At 34.6% G+C, this 27347-nt stretch overlaps 1 protein-coding gene across 1 annotated transcript in view; it reads right to left on the bottom strand.

Moving 5' to 3' along the window:
• Positions 1–27347, bottom strand: part of LOC124359496 (nucleoporin nup124) — a 59386-nt gene that overhangs the window by 29537 nt on the left and 2502 nt on the right. Inside the window, 2 exon segments of the mRNA XM_046812267.1 lie at positions 10630–10791; positions 27161–27346. Coding sequence (XP_046668223.1) covers positions 10630–10791; positions 27161–27346 — 348 coding nt within the window.

The following is a 27347-nucleotide window of genomic DNA, read 5'->3' as shown; positions in this document are numbered from 1 at the left end:
TTACACCATGATGTGCGTTTCCTCAGTTAATTCAAATAACGTGAAATATTTTAAACGTTAATTGTATGCCCTTGTCAGGTCTCATTATTTGTGTTTCCGAAGGTGCCTCCAGTTGGATGTATATATGTCATGCATGAACCGAGGTGCCTTTTGAAATAGCAACAAAACATAGGTTTCCATTAACCGAAAACAATTGTAAACGACTTCATTTAGATACGAAGTTTATAAATAAGGTATTCTGTATAAGACCTTGTCGAAATTGGGAGGTGCATTTGAACTTTATCCGACAAAACAATTGCACATGCTCTCTTTACATTAAATTACTGTTATAAAATTAGTACATTGTTTGACAAGTTTTCGAGTCAATAGACCGAATTCGATCTTAGCGGAAGAGCAATTAGTGAAAAATATAACATAATATTTTTTGAAGTATAAAATAATTATAATCATGTAATGAATCAACTTTGAACTAATTATTATATTAATGAACTATTTGCGAGTAGGTAATGTAAATCAAACTACAAGTTTACTACTCCACAGGATAAATTACAAAGCGGAAATTGGACCGGTCACAGTCGCCTCTCTCCACAAGACCGCGGAAGTATAATCTGCAGCAGCAGTCAGCTTACGGTAGCGGCAATAGCGAGCCAATTACCTCCATACCAGTAGAGTACTGCGACCGCGAGGTACCTGACCTTGCTTCCCACTCTAACCACCCACCTCGCCTCACCTCCTAGTATAGTCGCTTATCTGAGCACCTGGAGATAGGGACTCTCAAGGCTGGCTACACTATTTTCGATTACTACAATGTGTCGTCCTGACTTTGCAACACTTCATCTCACCTCCTAGTATAGTCCCTTATCTGAGCACCTGGAGATAGGGACTCTCAAGGCTGGCTACACTACCTTCGGTTACTACACTGTAACGTCTTGACTTTGCAACACTTTATCTCACCTCCTAGTATAGTCCCTTATCTTAGCACCTGGAGATAGGGACTCTCAAGGCTGGCTACACTACCTTCGGTTACTACACTGTAACGTCTTGACTTTGCAACACTTTATCTCACCTCCTAGTATAGTCGCTTATCTGAGCACCAGGAGATAGGGACTCTCAAGGCTGGCTACACTACCTTCGATTACTACAATGTGTCGTCCTGACTTTGCAACACTTCATCTCACCTCCTAGTATAGTCGCTTATCTGAGCACCTGGATAGGGACTCTCAAGGCTGGCTACACTACCTTCGATTACTACAATCACTTTGCAACACTTCATCTCACCTCCTAGTATAGTCGCTTATCTGAGCACCTGGAGATAGGGACTCTCAAGGCTGGCTACACTACCTTCGATTACTACAATGTGTCGTCCTGACTTTGCAACACTTCATCTCACCTCCTAGTATAGTCGCTTATCTGAGCACCTGGAGATAGGGACTCTCAAGGCTGGCTACACTACCTTCGGTTACTACAATGTGTAACGTCCTTGACTTTGCAACACTTCATCTCACCTCCTAGTATAGTCGCTTATCTGAGCACCTGGAGATAGGGACTCTCAAGGCTGGCTACACTACCTTCGGTTACTACACTGTAACGTCTTGACTTTGCAACACTTTATCTCACCTCCTAGTATAGTCGCTTATCTGAGCACCTGGAGATAGGGACTCTCAAGGCTGGCTACACTACCTTCGGTTACTACACTGTAACGTCTTGACTTTGCAACACTTTATCTCACCTCCTAGTATAGTCGCTTATCTGAGCACCAGGAGATAGGGACTCTCAAGGCTGGCTACACTACCTTCGGTTACTACACTGTAACGTCTTGACTTTGCAACACTTTATCTCACCTCCTAGTATAGTCGCTTATCTGAGCACCAGGAGATAGGGACTCTCAAGGCTGGCTACACTACCTTCGGTTACTACACTGTAACGTCTTGACTTTGCAACACTTTATCTCACCTCCTAGTATAGTCGCTTATCTGAGCACCAGGAGATAGGGACTCTCAAGGCTGGCTACACTACCTTCGGTTACTACACTGTAACGTCTTGACTTTGCAACACTTTATCTCACCTCCTAGTATAGTCGCTTATCTGAGCACCAGGAGATAGGGACTCTCAAGGCTGGCTACACTACCTTCGGTTACTACACTGTAACGTCTTGACTTTGCAACACTTTATCTCACCTCCTAGTATAGTCGCTTATCTGAGCACCAGGAGATAGGGACTCTCAAGGCTGGCTACACTACCTTCGGTTACTACACTGTAACGTCTTGACTTTGCAACACTTTATCTCACCTCCTAGTATAGTCGCTTATCTGAGCACCAGGAGATAGGGACTCTCAAGGCTGGCTACACTACCTTCGATTACTACACTGTGACGTCCTGACTTTGCAACACTTTACCTCACCTCCTAGTATAGTCACTTATCTGAGCACCTGGAGATAGGAACTCTCAAGGCTGGCTACACCACCTTCGGTTACTACACTGTGACGTCCTGATTTTGCAAAACTTCACCTCACCTCCTAGTATAGTCGCTTATCTGAGCACCTTGAGATAGGAACTCTCAAGGCTGGCAATTCTCCTGTCGGTTACCTTGTGTCGTCCTGACTTTGCTTCAAGAGATATCGCTATAAAGTAACACTACAAGGACACTAGTCTGATCCTTCTTTTATTACCCTGAAACCCATTTCATTTCCTTTTTTCTTTCTTAGATTTAATCTACCCTATTTAAGGACTACGGGACTGTGCGAGGGTCCTATCAAACTGATAAGGATGAAAGTAGGTTACGGGACGAAATGGACAGTACTGACCAAACAAATTTCGGCTACAGATAAGTCAGAAACCTTCAATCCGCGACCGCTAGCTTTTTACGAGCAGACTTATTCGTCGATTAACTTTGTTTGCCAAATTCCAGTCCAGGTCTGAATTTACGACCTGGCCTGGAATGTAGTGTAGTAGTCAAGCAAACCGTTCTGTATAACAATCTACGACAATGCCTTAAAAACTTTGGTACGGTATGCTGTATGAACAGAATAAAATAAACTAGATGTATTAAATAAAACATTAAAATAATAATAAAAAAATAAATTTCAGATACTAACTAATAATATAGCTGTGTTGGTCGAATAGACTAATTTTTATTCGCCTTCCTTCTAAACATGTGTATTTACTTTATAACAGCGCCAAAATAAAATTTTAAGTTACTGATAATGTTAATGTTAATTACTGTTCGTATAGAGATCAAGTGATAACATTCGAGTACTAGAGATTCACAATGGTCCCGCTTTTGACCATTAATCAGGTTACTTTTGGAAATAAACACTCGTAATTCAGTTGCATAGATATCCTAGTGTAATACGTCGAGAAACAAAATCTGTAATTTGTATAACTGTATAACAACAACTCTGGGTGGGGTGGACTTAAGAAAAAATCGAAATATAAGTTCGTCGTATGTAAATACTCGTATAAAACCGTTTCATAACCGATGCGGTGGATATAGATTAATTACATGAAGATAGCATATCACTTTCAACATAACCACTAAACCCACATGCAGACTACAGGCGCTATCTCTTCTCATCTTCAACCGTCGACGACGATAATACCGAATAGATACAATTCGGTAAACATAAGACTGATAATATATACCGTGTCTGTTACAAAATTAAACTTTACTAGATGGCTTATTTTTTACTCCACATACACAAGCAGAGACAAGCCCAGAATTCAAGTACACGAGGGGATTACAGTATACATATACATCACCACAAACATATAATACTGTTAATTAATTATAAAACATTACAATATCGTTATTATAACACAATCATATATTATTTATAACATGTGTACACATGGGAGTATATATATATATATATATATATATATATATATATATATATATATATATATATATATATATATATAAGAATGTAAACTTCTTAATTTCCAATCTAGTAAAATGTCAAGAGTTTTGGAAAAATGATGGAATTGACGTGGTAAGACGTATAAACATATCGTTCTAGCTTTTCGCTGAACATTACTAACAGTCCCGTATTTTATTTGCAAAAAGCACATACAGACATACGGAATGTACTAAGCAAGATAGGGCCTTACATGATGTGTCGTTATGATACATTCTGATTTAACAAGTCGATTTAAACGTCTGATTTAACGTTTGCCCTCACAGGCAGGAGTTCATCTCACTCATCAACAGCTTGCCAAATGAAACTAAAAATTCGCCTACGCATAAAACATTTGAAACGCTGTTTAGTGTCCAACGCTTTTTATAGCGTGAACTAGTTTATGGCGTATAACTGGGAGACCGCACAATCAAAAGACTTACTCTCGAATTGAGGTGGGTAAAAAATTGGCGATGAATGGAGCGGAGTGAGTGTCAAAATGTATGTATGAATGAGAGTTCGATGTAGCATGTATGTCAAAATTATTGGATACTTGACGTTTGTTATACAAATGTACTTTTAGTCTCCGCAATAAATACTTGACTATTGACTATTGACTAAGTCTTCGGGTGCAGATTACTGGAGTTGTGGATATGTCCATTGCGACTTCTGTATACTCCTGCTGACCGATACTAACACCCACTTTAGCACAAGTGAAAATCTTGTGACTAGAAGATGAGCTGTTATTACCTGCTCAGCTCTCCAAGTGAAATCATCTCAGCGGATAGATCGAACCCACTGGAGATCTCTCAGGAAGCGGGCGATAAGGTGCGGGCGGTAACGCGCGAAAGTGCGTCCAGTGACAAAGACAGGATGATGCGGCCAAACGGTGACCGATATTCACAAACAAACAAGACGACATCTGCAACCACTGAGACATTGGCGATGATGGCTCGGGCTTTCCCCGTTTCGGACACGGTACGAGCACAATCGCGGCCGCAGCTTTCCTTTTATCTGGAAATCGGAGAAAGACGATAAGCCATGAATGCCATTAACCCGGGACGAAAATGGTTTCACACGTACAGCGAACGGACTGGACTCTGGTTCTCATCGATAAGAATGTTACCGGTTACCGCAACTGGTGACGTGCACAGGAGTTACTCTAGTGATTCGGGTTAGGACCCGACCCATTCACTGATCGAAATTAGAAGAGTTTGACCGTCAATTACCTAACCTCACGGTACGGTATTTTATGCATCCCTTAGAAATAAACTATACACAAAAAATACTAAAACAAATTACCTAATCTCACGTTACGGCATTTTATGCATCCCTTAGAAATACACTACACACGAAATACTCCTAGAACAAATTACCTAACCCCACGGTACGATATTTTTGCATCCCTACAAATACACTATACGCCAAAAATACTAAAACAAATTACCTAACCCCACGTTACGGTATTTATGCACCCCTTAGAAATACACGACACACACAAAATACTCCTAGAACAAATTACAAAACCCCACAGTACGATATTTTTGCTATCCTTAGAAATACACTTTACACCAAAAAATACAACAAAAGTACAACCTAAACCCATAGAACAATTTAATTGTAGTTGTGATCCTGTTTCTCTTGGAATTCATACCTGAATCTGAAATATCATAAGTTAAGAAACGGCATATTTACAACGAAACCATGTTTAATTATATCAGTAATGGGCACAGTGCTGCTGCTGACTCCACACCAGTGTTAATTTGGACAAGATTGTGTTGTGCCAGAAGTAATCTCTGCCGTGTCTCGGGTGACGGCACGTGTTCACGTAACGGGGCCCAGAGGTTCACGAGGTGCAGGTGACATTGTCCTCGTCCGCGTGGCGTGAATCTTGACACTCGCCACACTCACGCTGTGCTGTTCACACCTCGTACCTTCTTATTGGGAGATCTATACCATGAAACAGAACCATTTCAACCCGGAACTGTAGCGACTGATCATGGTTCTTTCTATATTAATGCATTTGGCGATCGATTTGTATAGCGTCCAATTTTCAGAGACGCACACACAACACAATCATTTACGCATATAATTCTATAACTTGCTACATGATTGTGTGTTACATTTGGCGATCAATTGCTGTACCGTCCAATTCTCAGAGACGCGTGCACAACACTAGCATTTACTCAAATCATTCTATAAACTTGCTACATGATTGTGTGTTACATTTGGCGATCGATTTCTATACCATCCAATTCTCAGAGACGCATACACAACACAATCATTTACTCAAATTATTCTATAAACTCGCTAAATAATTGTATGTTACATTTGGCGATCAATTTATATACAACCCAATTCTCATAGACGCGTACACAACACAATCATTTACGCAAATCATTCTATAAACTTGCTACATGAATGTGTGTTACATTTGGCGATCGATTTCTATACCATCCAATTCTCAGAGACGCATACACAACACAATCATTTACTCAAATCATTCTATAAACTTCCTAAATCATTGTGTGTTACATTTGACGATCGATTTCTATACCATCCAATTCTCAGAGACGCTTACCACATGCAACTTGGGGTTGAATTTATTTCCTTGATATAACATTTATTACGTTTATTTGAAAACTAAACTCTTATTGCAAGTTTAGCTAAAACATGTTCTTGGTTTGGTAGTTTCTTGTAAGCTTTCAGTTTATCTTATTTTACTAACGAATGAGAACAGATAACGAAGATCTTTACGAAGATGTAAAAATTGGCAACATTCTTTAGAATAGCCTCTTAAAATCGGCCTATGTTAATTTTAAAAGTATACAACAACAAAGTACGGCAAGGGAACGGAACGGTTTACAATAGTTCCCGGTTCAGTTTATTCGGTGACAAACAATTATTAGACAAGCATTAGCCCTCTTATTGCGTGAGCCGTGCCATCTGACTGCTGTCGTGAAGCCTTGGGTCAGTCACAAACCGCTGACGTCTCCAATGTTGTGGTAGTCTGACATAATAGGACATTACGTCATTGTCAGCCATCGTCAATAAGCCAATTAAACACTACATAGACAGATGCTAACTTACCCAACCTGTCCACTAGGCTGGAAACTCAATAATCAATAACGGTTCTCTATTATTACACAATAACCGTTATTGCAATTACTGCTGGCTCGTTGGCTAAAGTTCTTTATCAAACATTTGGCAGAACTCTGTAGAATTAAAAGAGTATTCCTGAACTATTTGGCACATGAACACGTATGAAGCAGAAGCCTAGTAGACGTGTTGAATGCTTTTCCTGGAACCACTGTTGGATGCACAGTGACAGTTTCCTGTTGCCCAACCAGGCTTGGCCAGTCCACCAACCGGGTAGGAAGGTGTGGCTCCTATACTCATACGTTTGATTACTACTTTACCGGAAATTGGTCAAATGCACAAGATACCACATTTTACACCTGGTAGGACCGACACAAGAAATTATTTATTTTCTGAAGAGTTAATTGAAGATACACTGTATATCAAGACAACCGTGGAACAATAAAAAACAGTCAACGCCTTAAACCTCATATTATGCAGACTACGTAGAAGGCGAGTAGCTTTGTCCGCGACCTTGGCTAGTGAGGGTAAAGCGCGGGTGAGTAAGGCGTGCATTTCTGCAAACATAGACCAGGCAATGCCGCCGCTATTCTTCCCCGCACACTAGTGATTATTCACAGACCGATGTTTTTACGCATGACTGTACAATTTTGGCCTGCTCCAGTCGCGCGCACAGCTAAACCCCCCTCCCCCTCCCCTTATAGTACCTGTACAAGCTAATAACCTCACCATACAAGCCTACGAATCAAAGACATTGTATAGACAGACGTCCCTTTCAGTGAGGTAAGTAACCAGGTAAGTGTTACACTAACCCCTGACATTGTAGCTACCCCGGTTGCATTTTGCTACGAATCTTCAATCTCACCATGTAAGTAACATTTAGAACATTCATGTAGCGGCAAGTAACACTAGATACAACAATAAAACAATTAAAAATACTGAGAGTAATTTAAAATAATTTAAATGCGCATATTTGATTGCATAACAGAGTATTTTATTCAGCCCCTGACTGAATCGAACACGATGTAAACAATCACAGGCCAAAAGACCGAACATATATCAAGAGTTGCGGACAAACTGATATCAAAAGAACGGGCAGATTTTTCAAAATGTTGCTATGACTGTACCTGCCTTGATCATGAAATAAACAGTCACAGGCCAGTCCGAACAGATGCCAAAACAGGAGCGTACCAATTCTAAAAAGGTACGCGAAGTGACTGTACCTGAGAGGAGTGACTGTACAAAAGGTGGTGAGTGTATCTGGTCTGGTCATGATGTAAGCAATCACAGGCCGAGAGAAGGAATAGACGCCAAAAGTGGAGCGGATCGACTGCAAAAATGTTGCGGTGACTGTACCTTGGTCACGATGTAAACAATCAGTGACCGACAATGGCCAATCGCCGACACTGACTGTACACCTGGACAGTGGACCAGATACTGGGCAAGGTTATCTGCTGCTCTATACCATACACTATAGCGTTCTCTTTATATGTACGTTTAGATGTTATTTGAGTTTCGAAATATGGTTTTTGTTCCAATAAAGCCATTGTTCACGTTTTCTCTTAAAGATCCATAATAGAATTGCAGATATGATAAAGAAACATCTGCTACTTCTCAGCCAACAAAGGCTTACTTTGCTTGCTTCTCCTCCCACGTTGCAAATATTATTACATTTCGAGGTGTATAACAATACTTTTATTTTAAAGCATCGAAAACCCTTGTAACAGTTTTTGTTGCTCTAAGTATTAATGCCATTCCTACTACATGTTTTGTTACAACTATAAGAATATATACGTTTTCTGTTCTTTGGGCAACTGTAGCTAATCTAAATTTGTAAATATGTTTAGTTAAATTAAGAAGGGAAAAGAATAATGGTTACTGCGTTGAAGTTACAGGGAGTGCGATGAGTAATTCCGATTTTTAAATTACAATTTTCCGATGGCATAATAAAAAATTGGTTTTACCGATTTCCCACTTTATTACACGTACACCAGATTTAATATTTGAATAAACCAGATTACAATAATATTGCTACTCATTAAAATGATAGAAGAATTGTTATATAAGTTACTTCCATTATAAATATACTGTCTGAAATGTATACATTTTGTGTAAAATCACGTTTTAAAACTTCACCGCTTGACTGCTTCCCAAGGAGGTATAGCCCGACCTACACGGAATGAGGACTACGCTGAGGTCACACCTTACTGGACTGCTTTGTGTAGTGGAAGGTGTGTAATACTAATGCACTCCAAGCCATCTCCTGCATTACAATAGCACCGTCAAGGTGACCCCGTCACTAATGGTAGCTTTGAATTCAATATAGTATACGCTGCCAAATATACTTCATGCCTTTAACATTGTGTACCTACTTTAACTAGTAACAAGTATTGTTAATCAATAAAGAAATTAATATGAAATAAATTTGGATATTAAAATGCATCTTAAGAAATTCTAAAATAATCATTGTCATACAACCACAACTATTTCATGACAATGCATTCTAATCTTCCCCATCATTATACAAACATTAGTTACGAGTAGAAAGTGAATACACACTACTTTCACACGATAATCGATTGAGACCTCAAGAAATATTGTCCAAAATAAAATTTTTATGGCACAGGGATTTAAATATCAGGGTGTATATTGATCACGCACAGTCTGCCAACACAGTATCCCCACAGCAGTGCTTATTGCGTGCGTGCGTGTCATTGTCACACAGCCCACACGTTCAGTCTGTGATAACGTTAATATATACATATACATACATGTGTCGCGTAACATGACGTGTATGTAGACTACACACTATCCAAAATTCTAAGTAATGTATAAAACGAACATACTAAAGCTGTTCCATTATGTATTGAAACGACGAGAGTAACAATGTAAAGGATTGTACCGGGAGCGAGTGTTTATATAGAAAGTTATTACGAAGTTTCTCAACTTGGCGCCGCGCGCCTCCCTCCAGAGGGAAATAATTAACTGTTATGACACGAGATAAACAAAGACAGTAGCCGCCAGGTTCTAGGGCGCGGCGTGACGCAAGAGTCTACATTACACAGTGCGTTGTACCTCACTAGCAATGAGAACCACAAACCGACAAGTCGTGTGCATTATAATGGCAGTGGTTATTATTGATCCAGTTCTCCAAGATCGTCGCCTTTGTGATTTGATGGAGAACGAGCGCTTAATATCGGAGATCAGGAGGGGTGGTAGAAAGAGGGGATAGAAGTAAATTTGCAGTAGAAATGCAGACAGGGGCTGGGCTATGACGTCATGGACACGTCATCTCGGCACGGCACGGCTACGGCCTACCGCAATCAATAATGGCACGCGAGACACTGCTTTCTGTCCGTGTTCAGTTCGTAGCCAGTGAATCCCACCAAACTGATATTTAAAAACTATTTCTTACAGTAATTAATTTGTATTAATAAAAAACAGTATTTGTATTTAAATAATAATGTTATGTTAAGGATTATTAAGTTTTTATTATATTTACTATTATATTATATTGTGGAATAACGCCCTTTTAAATATTACAAAACAAAATAATTGTATTATAATAAACCATTACCTGGTGATTTCAATTTGTAATAAAAATAAATGCTACAGAAACGTTGCGATCGGTTACCTTGACTTGTTTAGGACTCTTCTTTAGATTGGACTTGCCGTTGATGAGCACATTGTCGCCTACGAATGTGACATCACATGGCGAAGGAGGATCCAACTCCTCGACGTCTGTGGAGGACTCTTCGCCGGTACTGTCGAGCAGAATGATGCCATCCTCCCCTGGCTGGAACAGTCAATCATAAACTTACTGAGAGTAATACTCAAAACCGCAGTGTAATAAGGCCTGTGTGTGTGTGTGTGTGTGTGTGTGTGTGTGTGTGTGTGTGTGTGTGTGTGTGTGTGTGTGTGTGTGTGTGTGTGCGCGCGCGCGCGCGCGCGTGTGTTTATTGTGGTTTGTTGGCTTTGTTATACGCTATATAATAGAATATTTCTGTGGAGGAATCATCATCATGACTGTCTAGCAAAATGATGCCATTCTCCCCTGGCTGGAACAGTCAATCATAAACTTACTGAGAGTAATACTCAAAACCGCAGTGTAATAAGGCCTGTGTGTGTGTGTGTGTGTGTGTGTGTGTGTGTGTGTGTGTGTGTGTGTGTGTGTGTGTGTGTGTGTGTGTGTGTGTGTATTGTGGTTTGTTGGCTTTGTTATACGCTATATAATAGAATACTTCTGTGGAGGAATCATCATCATGACTGTCGAGCAGGATCGCACTGTACTTTTTGATCTGGTACCGTTATTTTTTGGAGATGTTCGAACACAACATCGGGAAGCACAAAGAAAATATAAAGTAGCCTAAACAGGCTATTTTATTTTATTTCACATATATTTTATACGCAAAACTATAAATAACATCTGGCTAAAATTAATGTGCTAAGGCGGAATGTACGTTCAAGGTATGATGTAGAAGAAGGTAACAAAAGGGATGTTGGTAGAGCCAGCCAAACATCCTAGTAGAAATAACAGAGCGAAATGTTTTTACGTCACTGATTACCTCGCGTTTAATTCTACATAATATGCCTTCTTCAAAACATAAACTACTATCAATAGAAAGTATCCAAGTGTACATAAATCTTCATTATACAAATATCAAAACAGGTGTTATAACTGAACATATCCATATTTATTTACTGAGGGAACCAAATAGTTTAACAATGTTAACATTGACAAACTACTTTGTACAAGGATTAATGCGCAATATGCACAAGGTTTACTGTATTAGACCTGTACACAGTACATATTATGAAAAGAAACTCTAACTTTTTCTCATCTGATACCTTTGAGTGGGTATTATAAAGGTGTTTATTTTTGCGGACTCATTAATGTTGTGCTAGAAAGGAAGTGGGGGACGAATGGTGAAAATTAAAGATACCTCCATTTTGAACCTAATCCAAAATTGTGCCGTATTACAGTTTACTCCGGATCTAAATTACTTACGGACAGGAATTTAACGGGGGATATTTTGTTCACCTCGTTAAATTAACGTGGTTCAAACTAATCTAATTGTTAGGTAATTAAAATAAAAAGTCATGAACATCCTCGACCAGTTTCCTTTCCTAACCACAAGACCCTTAAAATAAGGAATTACTAATTGAAGGTTTGCTTTTAAGTTTTGAGTTGTTATCCCCACCCCACAATTTGGAGAGAAGGCGAAATTACTTCAGTGAAAAAACATTTTGTCCCTGTAAAAGTTCACTGAACTACGTTAGGAGGGGTAATATTTTGAGGAAACTTTGTATAACGACCATTAGGCCTACTATTTTTAGGAATTTTCATTATTTAGTAATATCTCTGATGCTCATCTCTTACCATGACTCGAACATAAACGTAGGTAGAAACTACTTAATGCTCTTTTAATGGGACCACAATAATAAATATATTAAAACACTAGACGGATGACTGAACACTGGCATTAAGGGAGTATTATAAATTTAACTCTAGTTAAATAGATTAGAAGTGCTTATATGTGGGTCAGAAGGAGATGGCACCTGTCGAAATTTCCACAAATGCGATCGCAGTTCTATATTGACTAACAATTGATAGAATGGCAGATTTTACTAGATAGAATTATGAATTACAATAACAATTAAAATAATATAAATATGATCAAAAACAATACAGTAAAAATAATTTCCAACATTTACTGAATTAAACGTTTTTCTAAATTTATTTCGATGTTATATAGCATCAAATATATAAACACCTTTTTAATTTTTGTATAAAACTAAAGAAAGCTTTTAGATACATGGTGATGTTTATATCGTTTAGAACATTCGGTATTAACGATCATCATAATAATTTGTTCTAATCATATATGATGATTTATTATTAATATATTAATAGTATGTGTGACGTAGGAGTTTCAGAATGTATTATGCTATCCTTCAAGTCAAAATTTTGACTTAGTCTGATATTGCACCGTATTATTCTGACTACATGTCATGCGGCCCTGGTCCACTAAGGGTTTCTCGATAAAATGTTATTTTTTCACACTTAACCAAACCCAACAGTTGTTCAAACAAATTGTTATTCATAGCTATAATAACAACAGTAGTGTAATTCTCAGCACTACACCTCAGTAATAAATGTCTGTTACAACTCTCCTTGCACCATATCGACCACTGTCATTTTTCGTACATTCTTCTATTTGTTATACGTACGTAACTACTATTATGGTTAGTTTACTATCCATCTTTTAACCATCCAACCACAAAGACCATCAAAGACTGAACAAGTTTGCACAACATACAGAAGTTCACACATCGCGTATTTATCAATAGTGTCGTATGTCATACTGCGCGTCTGACTTGGACTATAAATATATTGTAGAACCACACACGCACTGCTTGAACATATGAAAAGGACCCTCCTTATATCGCAGCAAATTGGTCCATATTTACCATTTAAAGACAGGCCGGTCTCACACTAGAATATATTAAGCTATACTTTCATTGGACGTTGTTCAATTTTATTGTGTCTGGATTTAGTGTTAATCCAAAAAATACAAGTATTAATTAATTGGAGCTTTATTTGACCAGACAACTAAAATAGAACTGAATAAATATCAAAAATGTTTTTGTAAAACCTTAGTCTGGAAACAACTCACAAAAATTATATGAATTGTCTGTGTAGGCCTACTGAGTAGAATCTTTGCGATGTATGGTATTAGATTTTTACAATTTTGGAACAAATAATTTTAATAATTATTCAGTCTGCAAAATCGTTACCTGAAATATTTCCCTACAGATCGCGTAGACGTTTCCATCATCACTGTGATATTTTTATTATCAGTGGAGGGGTTTTTTTTTGCTCCCTGTTCACATAATTTTAAACTATTTAATACGTTTCAAACTTGGTTCAAATGCTTACAGTCCAAACGTATTCTTCAAATTACATTTCCCAACGTCTTTGGAACTCTCAAACACTCTCAGTGTCTCAGGACCACCGACCTAGTTATATTCATAAAAATACCACTGGATTTCAATAAAGTTGATCACATACTAAATTAGAAAAGTTGAAAAAAATGAGTTCAGTTATCAAAATATTCCACATGTCATTTCTGGTATATCGAGCTGAAGATGTATTATTAGATTTGAATCTGCCAATATATTCGCAAAAAAAAAAAAAAAAAAAAAAAAAAAAAAAAAAAAAAAAAAAAAAAAAAAAAAACATATTTACACTATGCATAATTTTACGAACGTTTAGTATCTCAAAATGGCGCAAAATTGCAAAAAATGGTTTTATTTTATTTTTGCGTGTTGCTTTTTATCTTAATTGGAATCGATTGAAAAGGTTATTTATAAACGCGTTATATGGACTAAACTTTGTATTTATTCAACGTCATGCACATTATACTGTATAGGCAGATATACAGAACGCTTCTTGTTTTATATGTTGGGTTCACTACTCAATATGACATTAGATTTTCTCAAAAAGGTGTGTTATTATAAACAAACTTTAAAAGTCCACAGTATATCCAACAACTTAAATGGTAGTTATGTCTAAACCTGAGCCTTCAAGAAGTAGCCAAGACCTACGTTTACCGACACTCCAAAAACTCATAAAATTTAAAACTTACTCCTAATATCTGCAGATACGATTCATATTCATGTTCAAATAGAATTAAACTCTAGAGGAAGAGGATGACAGGAGTTGCAAGAATGTACTAAAAAAAATTATATTGTGAATTAACTCCATTTTCCGAAAACAGTGTTTTACATAAAACGTTCCTTATATAAAAAAACTAGTCGACATTAGGCTCTTCAAATTTGTACCACTTATCCCTTACACCAAACACGTTAACAGAACCATTTTGAGGTATACACAATTATTTATAAAATTTACAAAAAAAAACATTATTTGTTTAAATCCATGTGTTAAGGTGTTGATAAATAAGTCCCTAAAATTTAAATTTTATATCTCTCACAGTTTTTAAGAAAAGGAACATCACAGTTGTTAAATTGAACATTGCAGGTATATGAGGTATCAAATCCCCCTTAAAACAAAAAAAATAGTTCAATTTTATAAGCATACAAGTAGTTTCTAAAAACAAGAATTCCTAAAAAAAGACTGGTTGCAATCAGAAAGAAACATGTTTTTAAACGTGTTCACTTGTATTGATTCACTGTTATAGTATACTTCTAAGAACTATGTACGGTCTTTAGAGTCTTTATATACGATCTGAAAATTGCAAAGCCATTTACCATATTGTTTTACGATGCATAATAACTTCAATACAGATTTTCCTATTCCATCTTAAAATCTTGAGATACATAAAAACGGATCTGTGTAAAATAAATTTAAAATTATTTATATTTTCAGAAACAAATTTATTTTTTTCTTCGTTCAGCGAGCCAAAATGAGTGTACTAACGCGAACTTGCTATTTAGAAATTTTTTACTGGTTGATACTGGCTAACGAACTGGTCCAAAGATCCGTCTATTACATAATATGGTCGAAATTCAGGTACTAATTTATTGTACATTTAAAACATCATGCTCTTCATACATTGCATATAATGTTAGATACTAAATGCTTCATAGTGCCTTCAACTTTATGAATGCGTGTAGGTAGGAGATGTTCAACATACAGTAGTAAAAGATCAGACTTCTCGACATAAAACTCGTTCAGTCCGTAGCGAATACAGAGGACTTCCTGTACGGTCGGTCTACCATGACCACCGGAAGAGGAAAGCAGTTCCGGTGTTTGGACCAAATCCTTTCGACCACTGCTACAGTTTCTCGCACTGCATTGTAAAATCTAAGCAATACATAATGGCTATAAAGGATAACTAATATAAACTATATTATTCTAATTTTAATTTAATTCAGTCAAAAGAACATTGGACTAATCGAGAAAGGATGCACCAAACGAACCGTGGGAGTATTTGAACTAGTCCTGTCAACGTCTCCCTGGCCTTATTGAAAGTTTTAGTGTTAATTGAAACATATATATATATATATATATATATATATATATATATATATATATATTTCTTGTGTTTGTATGTATGTGACTGAACTCCTAAACGACTGGACCGATTTTGATGAAATTTTTTGTGTGTGTTGAAGGGGATTCGAGAATGGTTTAGATTCATGATTTGTTCCGATTTAAATAGTTTATTTAATAAATTTTTTATTTATAAATTGTTGTTGATGTTAGAGTGTTTTATATTGGATCCGGAAGATGCGCTACGACACGTAATACAAAGTGAACCGATACTTTCAGCTGTTAACACTTTCAGCTGAAGTTCATCAAAAAGGCAGAAACATTGAAATTTTAGTAACTATTAAATTACTGTAAACTGCTTGATCAGTAGTGTAATGCAGATTGCAGAGACGAAGTTATTATCTCATTTTAAATTTTGATTGCGCCAATGATCAATAATCCATCTAATGCCATGGAAATGCTATTTATACGCTCCGAAACCAACATATGAGACCACTGTTTTGGTTAGTGCAACAGCTTAAATCAATTGTGGAACTGTAAAGAGGCTAACTCTTATTGTTACTGAAATCGTCGGAGCACTTCAATAAATTATCATGGAATGTTGGAGGGAATACGAATCTTATAAAAACTGTTTCACTTTACAACTTTAGGACCCCAAAACACTGTTCTTTAAACTTAAATCTAAAATGGACCAGGAGATTGGAATAGCTTTGAGTGACTATCGATTATCTCAGGAGTGTTTATTATGTCATATATAACGAATACATGAATATATTGTCAGAGTTTCAACAGGAAAATGCGTGCGAAGCCGCGGGTATCTGCTAGTAAATATATAATAAATAAATATATTTTAAATTATATAATAATATATAATTATAAATTATGTAATAAATAATTATGAACATATATATATATATATATATATAGCCTATATACAATTACAATTCATGTTAATCCAACAACCAATTCCTTTATATTTTTAGGCTATGTCGCTCCTAAATAATTATTGAGTGAGTGATCAGCATCTTATCAAATTCTACCGTCGGGTACTCCCTGAAAGCGAACTTCTCCGAAACGTGTTGTCCACAGTCATATATATAACCGAAATAAACGATAAATCCAATGTAATTTCAGATACTAAAATTTTAGTTTCTAATATCGACAGTAAACAAAGCTATTTCTACTACTCATCACATTATAAAAATGCTCCTATGTTCTAAAGTTTTTTCCGTGGGCCTACTTACTGGCATTCTAGCGCGAACGATCAAGTTCGTTTGACAACCAAAGGTAAAAACAACAAAGCTACTTCTATTACTCATCACATTATAAAATAGTACCCTTATTAAAAAGAATGTTGGTTGGGCTATAATTGTAACGATTTCACGTTTTGAAACTCAACCATTTACCATCGATTGTGAGAACGAGAAAAAAACATTAATTTCAGTGATATTTTAAGGGGAAGCCGCTTGTGATGAAAGTCTGTGTGTAAATTCAAGGATTGGAATTCAAGAGCTTGGATTATACATTCAGTTTGGTAAAATGTATGGAGATTGATTTCTGCAAGCAAACCGGTTCCCAGGTCCAGATATCGTTTACCAAGTGGTGGTTGGCTCGCAGTGGCGTGGTGTGTCATGCAGGTCTGGTTGTTAACGCGGGACAACACAGGATCATATTTAGGTTGCGCTGTGTTGACTTGTGTTGTGTTATCACACAGAATTCAATAAAGTGTGTTAGACCTCTAATCAATCCCATTCATCGTTTCCGTCTGCGTAATCAGTTAGGCAAACTATAAATTGGTCTTTCACCTATCAACCTATCTCGTCGGATTTTAACGACCGAAAAATTGCAAGTATTTGACATCTATTGTGTGTGGGAATTGCAATCCTGGGAACTCAACGCGGCAATCCCCCCCGATTTTCCGCATTTAAAACACATTTTTCAAAAAATTTAGTAATTTTAGGAAAGTTTGCAGCACGGAAGTATAATTTTGTCACGCAAATTGATCTACATTAGGTGTTACCATATAAATAAAATAACAGTACGAAAATAATAGTTTAGGTACTACTACTTTTATATGAAGATAAATGTGTAACATAACTTGCCTCATTATATTACATGTTTTAATTATCGGTTAACCATTAAAGATTAAATAGTCCTTTTTAAAAATGGATGAAACGTTAGTTTTTCTCCGCTACCACTTCCAGTCATCAAAATCAAAATACCAGATTAGTGAAGATAATAAATAACGCAGCAGGTAATTTTAATTTTATTACTTAATTGGATTAAAATTCAATTTAATTTAAAGAAGTGTGCAAAATGTTTAGTTTAATTTAATTTTAAAAGGTACATTGAATATATTGCTGAAAATGTATTTTGCAAATTGGTTTGTAATTTTCTATCTATGTTGTATACTAATTTTTATCTCACTCACTCTACCCACTTGCTACATATTTAAAACAAATATATAAGTAGGATAATGATATATATATATATATATATATATATATATATATATATATAATAGTAAATGAGTATAATGGTTACGGTTACGTTTACACGGTATATTCCACATATTGTACATAATATCTTGCAATCCAAACAATATACGTAGATACAGCTCAAGATAGATTGGGAAAAACTATGTTGCTTGATAAAAGAGAAATAACAAGACTTACAATAAGTATATGTACAAGAACAAGTTTAAAATATCTCACATTATTCCTTCAGTGCGAAACATTTTTGGTGAAAATGTTCAAACTGACATAACCTTTTTATTACTGATAATAACTAACTTTTCTTGAGGTGTTTAACGTGAAATTTACGTTACGGTTGCCTTTAATTGTTGAGTAAAATGGCATTGAGGCAAAGTCCCAAATACTATTTTTTTTAAACCAACGTTGTAAAATGTTGGCCATGACTGCGACTGCGCACGGAATGTCGGCGATGATGGCAAATAACAGTACAGTAGTCGGTTGGGCTTGAAGCCCGTGATTAACAGAACAGTCCGTTATAGGCAATCTGTAGGGGACCGTACGGAGGGCTCAGCTAAGCGGGCCAGTCCCTCGGCATCAGAGTTTAATAGCGTCTATACCATTCGTTGGCCTTATATTTATGGCGCGGAAGGTATTAAAAACTAGTGACCATTTCCTAAAAACAGATGTGCTAAAACTTTATTAATATCATTGCTTTACGGATCATTCACTAACATAACGGTAGAAAGGTACGTTTCGTAACAAGATTCGCTGAGGTTACATGCAAAAATTCGAATCTAAATCTAATTTCATTCACACAGTCAGAAAATCATACGAAAAAGACTGACATGAAAATTACGCATCAGATAGAAATAAAGTTTCATGCACAATTTACAGTCTACATATGGAGTCTTTGGATATCTAGCCACACAATATATTTACATTCTTGCTCATTAAATTGGATTCATATGAGTGTTTTTGTTTACAAAGTTATTTACTCTGGTATCTTCTCATAGTTACCTATAAGACCAATATAAAAATATTCGCTAACGCTCAGGCAAATTCAATGTTGTGACATGTACCATTAACTTAGTGTCCTCATACCTGTATATGCGAGTAACTTAAGCTTCATGCACAAGTCTACAGGTCAGTTCGTTTTCAAAACATCGTGCGGAAAGACAGACAGACAGAAATGAAACTTTTCAGCCCCCTCAGTGACGACAAGCTTAGCTAAGTTTAGTCAGTAATACACTGTGTAAAGTAGTTTATTTATATAAATGAAATACAACTATAGTTCTCACAGGGGAGAAATGTGTATTATTATACCGAATTAATACAATAATACACTCATTATAAGTTTACACTGGTCACTTATTTCTTATCAAAATTAATAGAAATATATTAGGTTTTATCTCCACATCAACCAAAAGAAGCAATCCAAGAACGTATACCAAATATTCGTAGATTGTTGACAAAGTTTTGTCCAAATTATGAAAGTGAGACAGGTTTGAAATTTAAATTTAAAATACAGCAATACATTATTTTACTGCCAGTATTGTTACTACTGGTGTTCACTAGCATCAAAGCACAGTTTACTACTGTACTTCACAGTGGTGGAAAGGTTCTGAAGAAAGTATTATATTTAGCTTTTTTGTCTGAGGACTAGGGTCATATCAGATTTCAACCTGATCAGAAAATGGAACCCGGAGGTAGACAAGCACACACTCGTGTTCGTTTATAAGGATCCTTGGTTTTGGTATATTAACGAAGTCTATCAATCGAGGGGCTGGAAAGATTTTATTTCTTTCCGTCTGTCCACAGGATATTTCAAAAACGAGACTTGAAATTGTAAGTCTATTTCTATATGAGGAACACTGAGTTCGATAATGGTGCAGTGTCATTCAATAGGTTGTGTTAATATTAAAACCATATCATCCCCTCCTGCAATATTTCATACGCATACTGTAAAGATAACCATTTTTTATCATCATATGTTTTTTCGTAGGAGTGATATACAAATCGTCTAATTACTAATATTAAACCCCCTTAAACGACCAAAGGTGTTTTTCTATTTTTCAACCTTCAGTAAATGTATGTGATGAAGAAAAGGTCTGTGATTATAGAATGAAACAAAAACAACCGAAAACTGACTGAGTCACCGTTTTAGCATTTAAGACGACACGCTGCAGTGGCGGCATTGTTAAATGGGAGTAATAATCGATAAGAAACAAACTGTTCAGTTCTATTGTCAACTTCATCAATAGTACGAGACATATTGCAATCCTGGGCTGTGTCAAATGAACTGGTGTAAATTTATATCAGTGCAACTCTAGCTATAGTATACAATATTAATGCACTTAGACCTGTGATACATTATTGAACTTTGGATGTGTATATAAAAAATAGAAGATTACTTTCTTACGACAACACTATTAATTGAGATCTCTTTATGTTATTAATAACAATAATACAGCCAACGACCAGGTCTGTAACGCTATGTCTAGTACTATAGCAACGAACTGTTTATCTTTATAAAACTAAGTAAAACGAGATCTAAAAAAACTGATGATTAGTATTTTAAGTAAATAAAAAAATAGCAGCCTTGTCGCTGAGATACATGAATACAAACCCGGAATGAGCACCAATCATACGAAATTAAAACTTCATCTAAACTTTATATTATTACCTACATTTGAATGTTGAATTTAGCTTCAGTATTTGCAGCGTCTGGTATCTGACGCAGTGGAATCTGGAGTCACGTGAGTCTAAAGAGATCCAATTACCTACACGTGGTCTGTGTTGCAATACATACCCCAAGTTCTTGCACTCGTACAAACAAATTACTAACAGTAGTGGTAGCTGCCCCTTGCCAGTCACAGAGACACGACTCGAATATTACCCAATTTTAGTACAGGCTTAGAGTGAGCTTTGATTAAAAAACGTATGGGATTTCTTGGTATTAAATAATTTATTTCTATATTAATATACACTGTACACAACTCGAAAGCTTGGATTTACGCAGAAAATGCATGAATATATTTTTAACTCCTAATTTTCCTCGGGAGATCATCCCCTTCCGTTATTTCTCAGTCCCAAACTCGGAAGTAATTTGTTATGTGACCAAGAATATCTCACTATGGTAAACCCCCCTGGGTCGGGGTTTGGCAGTCAGTATTAGACCGTTTTACTATCTAAGTTATCTTGTGCTCCCTGCAAACAATGGTCAAGTTTTAATCGATAATAAGGTAAACAAATAAGTTCATTATCCACAAAAAGGCACTATTCACAAAATCGTCGAAATATTAAAAGAAAATGTTTTACTTTTGTTTGAAAAATCACCTAACATGTAAAACTACCATTTTCATCTCTGAATATTTTCTGATTGAGAGCCTTTAAGTTTCATTTATTGTAATATCATCTAAAAACTTGGTTATTTATCAGGCTTTCTACGAATATACTTTGACACTAAAATATTCTATAACTTGTTTGATTGTTTTGTTGAATTGACCAATTATTTTATTTAAACCTTCCAAGATTTACTGACCCCCTGGTTGGCACTGTTAAATACGCAGTGCCTTGCCTTTAATTACAAAACCCTGCACCAATAAATAACATCGTGTAAAGTTAAAATGCACACTTCATTTTTAATATTAACACTTGCACAAACTATCGGTACATTAAATGTTTTACTTTTACTTGAATTGCGTTTCTTTGCATTGAACAAATAATTGGATGCTCATTTGGAGCGGTAGAAAGTGGAAAGAATGTAACAACCAGTTAGTGGTAGCTACACCTCTCAATCCAGTGAACATATCCATTCCTGCACTTATATCAGACACATAACAATTCTCATAATGGCATTACTGAAGATATTTTGAGTTCTTTAGAACAACTCATAGTTTATCTACCATTTCATTGTATATATGTACCATTTCAACAATTAAATATTTTGACATAAATTCTTCTATTTCTGAATTTAAACAAGCGATTTGGTTTAAAAATATCCACCCATATCAAAAGTTTATGAATTTGTTTAGACTAGTTTGGCAAGCTCAAGGTATTAAATGTTTAATTCCAAACTTGAGTTGTTCAAACTCCCAACATAAGGATTACATTTCCTTATGGGCATATTAAGTTATTTAGAATGACGTGAAACTTTTTATAAATTTCAATTTGGATTGAATAATAAAACACAACAAAACAGTTGAGATTGTATTATATATTTAATAAAATCTTAGTGATATATCAAACAACAGAGAATTTTCTTGGATTCCTTGAAAAATTTTGATTCCGTTAAACATATGCACCTTTGCCAATTGTGAATTTCCACATAAACTGCTACAATATTTTCTAACCAAAAGATGTGAAGGAGCTTTAACTTTCTGGGGAGCTACCAGTGTGACTCAGTAATCATGTACTACAAATTGCAAACACTTTTCAATATTTAATAATAACTGGGACATTTGTACTACACTAAACTATGTGAAAATGGTAGTGACTACGCCTGATTCCTTAACTGAGCTTCTGAATCCTGATTCTTCCAGAATTCTATTGGTCTGAGTTTAGGGGTGGATCAGTACCCTCACTAAATATTACCAACATACACAAATAAAATATATGATCATTTTATATAGTAATTTATATTATAATCAATATTTTAATACATGTAGAACAATTAATTGGAATTTGCCAAAACCTATTTTTTGTTATTATTTTTCTTCTTGTTAATTATGCCAAAAAATTAATATATTACTGTGCTTGCCACAAGAAGATATGTTGGGAAAGCAATTTACATACTGATAGAAAATTTACAACTTTCTCTACATATGCATGAGAATCATTGATTCCACATAAACTATTAGAATACTTTGAAGTTAAAAATAATGTTAAAACAGAATTCAGTCTCATAAATCTCAATATAATACCATTTCCAGGAGAGCCCAATAAATAAAAATTATACCTGAAGATGTATAGGATATGAAAATTATACCTTGTAAGGTATTGTTCTGAAATACCCTAAAACAAATTCTGAAAAGACACATTTGGAACCATAATCAATTTTGGATAGACCTGTTTCTGTCACATTGTCATCAACATTTTTCAAAAACTTTTAGAATTTAGGTCACCACTTTGCTGTCATGGTGAAAATGGAAAAATAATAATTTTAATGTTAGGAATTTTCACACAATCTTACTTGGTGGATAAATTGTTTGTATTATTTTTTATCTTGTAAGAATAAAAATATACACAAAATATTGGAAAATATAGCAAAATTGTTCATTAACACATTAGGTCAGGGGGATTTAAGCCTAAAAAACCATCCCTTCCCTTCCCAAAAGGTTTTAAATCACAAGGCTAACAATAATCAACTTGTCAAACCCATTGAAACATAACTGGAATTCTTATATAACCGATACAAATATTTTTTCCCCATGTTATCTAAACACTATGTGAACTCAGTTAGAACCATTTGATAAATCCAACATAATATGCAGGGCTATTATCAGTCAGTAATTTATAACATGAATAAACAAAAGCATTTCAGATCTGTTAACAGTTAACTTAATTAATGCTTCAGTAGCATATTTCATGTTAGATGTCGCCATGTACTTGCTACATTATGCGTTGAAAACCCTTTAAACATATTACCCTAAATATTAATTTTGGCTAAATATACTTATCAACATGCAGTTTATCACACAAACATATAGCCTAAAGTTATTGTTTATAACGATTTGAATACATAGTCTCACTTTTCACATAACATAATTATTAAGATGAAAAAGAGACAGCAAATTGAACATTTTTTCATAACTTTGTTAGAGGTAAGAGTTCATGGATAAATACTTTTAATGTAGATACCTTCAACAATATCAATCTATGTGAAAAAACATTCTTAAAATAGTTAGCTTATAACTCACTGACACTACACAATACTATTTGGGATGATAATGTTTTAGTGTGACAACACTGATTATAGTATTGATTCATTGATATAAAACAAGAGATTGATAAGTTGTCGAGAATCTGTGTAAAATTAACAGGATAATATATTAAAATCCATAATTTAAATAATCCTATAGCAATTAAGGCGAAAAAGTACAATTATTATCATTATAAGGTTTCATCATAACTTTATCAAGGGGTCAATTTTTAACTGATAATAGTTTTCATTACACTAACTAGTCTGTACTGGTTATTCCCTAGTTATCATACATAAAACCTAGAATATTTAACTAAAAACTTTGTTACATAAAATTTGATCCTTTATAACACCAAGTAACAGTTATCATAGGATATTGAAGAAACACATTAAATAGTGGCAATTATTAAAGCCTAATGATTGCATTAAAAATTGAATACTTACATCATCAATAAGCGATATAGTTTAAAATTGTATAATTCTGTATGTATGTGCAAAAAAATCGGGAGGCAAAACATTTTCTTCACCTAAATAACATACTTGAACTATATAGCTACATTATGTTAGGCAATTATGTTTGTTGAAAGGGTGATTTGGATACCAGAGAGAAAATTGAAAATCTAGCACATTTAGAATTAATTTATTATTACAAACCAAGAAAAAGTTAAAGTAAAATTGATTGAAGAACTTATGTCTTGTATACCATGCATTTGTGCTTAGAAAAAAAAACAAATTATGTAGAAAAATTTATTCCTTAAAATCAATCTTATGATGTCTTCCTCCAACTCTTTTTTATATGTTTTTGCATATCGCCACTCATTTTTGGATATTACATATATTTTATTTTCACACTATCGAGGACTTAACCTACATGGATGCCTAATTTTTATAACTAAAATTTGTATAAGTAATTGTATATAGAGTAAGTATGGTGTTTGAGATCTACATTAACACTATTTTAATGTTGAGCATTTTTTGCATACTAATTTGATATCTTTTCTTTGAGACAGGCATTAAAAAAAATTAAAATCCATCTTTACTGTCTATTATTACTTTAAATTAAATTTTTACCAAATTTTATTTCAGAAATTTGTGGTGGAAATGCATTTTTAATTGTATAATAAATTTTATGTAGCCTACTGTAAACTACTATATCCGTTATATGATATAATCGTCAAAATTCTTTTGTGCTTGAAATAACTTTGAAAGATCTAATTTTTTTATCTGTTTGTGTGTTAATCTTAAATGTATAACTGTTTTGGAATAAAAAAAGCACATTTTATCTCTTCTTTCATTGTGAAGTAACAGTTAATTTTAAATTCAATACAAACTATGAAGGGAAGAACTTTAGGCTATATAGATTTAAATGAAAGTGAAAAAAATTTAATCTAAGACAGGCTACTAAAAAACAACATGCTATAGTTCAAACATAAGTTACCTATGTGAAAACTGAGGTATTACAAATATAATTATATATTTTTTTATCAAAATAAATTAACTGATTTTAACTTAATTATTGAGTTTAACTTCCTATGAAATTGTATTCTTAACGTACTACATAACAATGTGAAAAATTAATTAATATTAATTTTGTTAGTTTCTCAAACTTCTCATGTTTGTCAGAAGTCAATGTAGAGACGTAAACCTAAAAGTGATACTTATATGATAGAACCAAAACTTCTGTTTAAGTTAAGTTAATGGGAAAATGTGATTATCTATGATTTATACACAGAGAACCTCAAATGATTTGTACTATCCAATATTCTTTTAAACATTGTTACTTCTCATGACACATAATTTTTGACATGATCTTCAGAGACTTATCTTTAAGGTTTAGTTTTCTTCTTAAACTATGAAAAAATAAGTTGATTTTTCATAGTTTAAAAAAGAAAAACTAAACATAATAAATCTCTGAAGATCATGTCAAAAATTATGTATTATGAGAAGTAACAATATTTAAAAGAATAAATGAATACATATATACACACAAGTATATTTTTAATAATATACATAATAAACATTACAAAATTGACAATGTTTTGTCCATATCTTACAAAAGCATTTAGTGCATACAAATGTATAATAGTTAAGCTTTGCTATAATGAAAAACTCATTGTTCAGGGTCTTTAACATGTATTATTTCAAAATGTTATACTGTTTACTTTACACATGTTACCTACTGTAAAACAATCTAAAACCACTTTTAACAAAAAATATTTTTATAGCAGTAGCCTATACCTTCATCTCCAGAGCATGTTTTAGGTGCCCATAAACACAAATATTGCACATTTATGTTATAAACCAAATAGTCTGTTAACTTAAAGGACAGCATTCCTGATCAGAGCCTCCACTGTTTTGATATTTTAAAGATAGGCCATCTTAAGCGATGTTTTCGTTCATTGTCATAAGCATGAAGTAGAGGTCCTGCTACGGCTGCGGCATAGTTTAATGCCACAAGCATTAATATCAAGCCTTTATACTACTAGTTCCTTTTTCAAGTTATAAAATGTTTTATTTTGAGAAACAAAAAATAATGTGAAGTGAGTAGAGCAAAATGAAAAAAGCCTTTTTTTCTTAAATTTAACATTAACAAATAGAGCCTATCTTTAATATATTTTGCACAATTATTATTTGCTGATGAATTTAGAATGTATATATGTCCACATAATATTCTTTATTAGGTTGTGCGAAAGACTCCAGCATGATCTACTATTAGCATAAGATAATGAGAATAAAGTCACCAATAACTTACCCTTGGTCGGTCTCGTATTCCTCTGAATATCAAGCCATCATTTTCAATATAATCTGGTACTTCCTTGCGATCACTAAAATTAAACACAATTGTATTTTGATTTTGATGCCAATGTTTGTCATCCCATAGTCCCTGAGTTCTTGTTTTAGGATTAGCACTCACACGCGGTTGGGTAACGTTAAGTTTT

The sequence above is a fragment of the Homalodisca vitripennis genome, chromosome 4 (genome assembly GCF_021130785.1).
Source record: "Homalodisca vitripennis isolate AUS2020 chromosome 4, UT_GWSS_2.1, whole genome shotgun sequence".
Classification (NCBI taxonomy): Eukaryota; Metazoa; Arthropoda; class Insecta; order Hemiptera; family Cicadellidae; genus Homalodisca; species Homalodisca vitripennis.
Note: the sequence above shows the minus strand (reverse complement) of the source record. Positions and strands in the feature narration are given on the sequence as shown.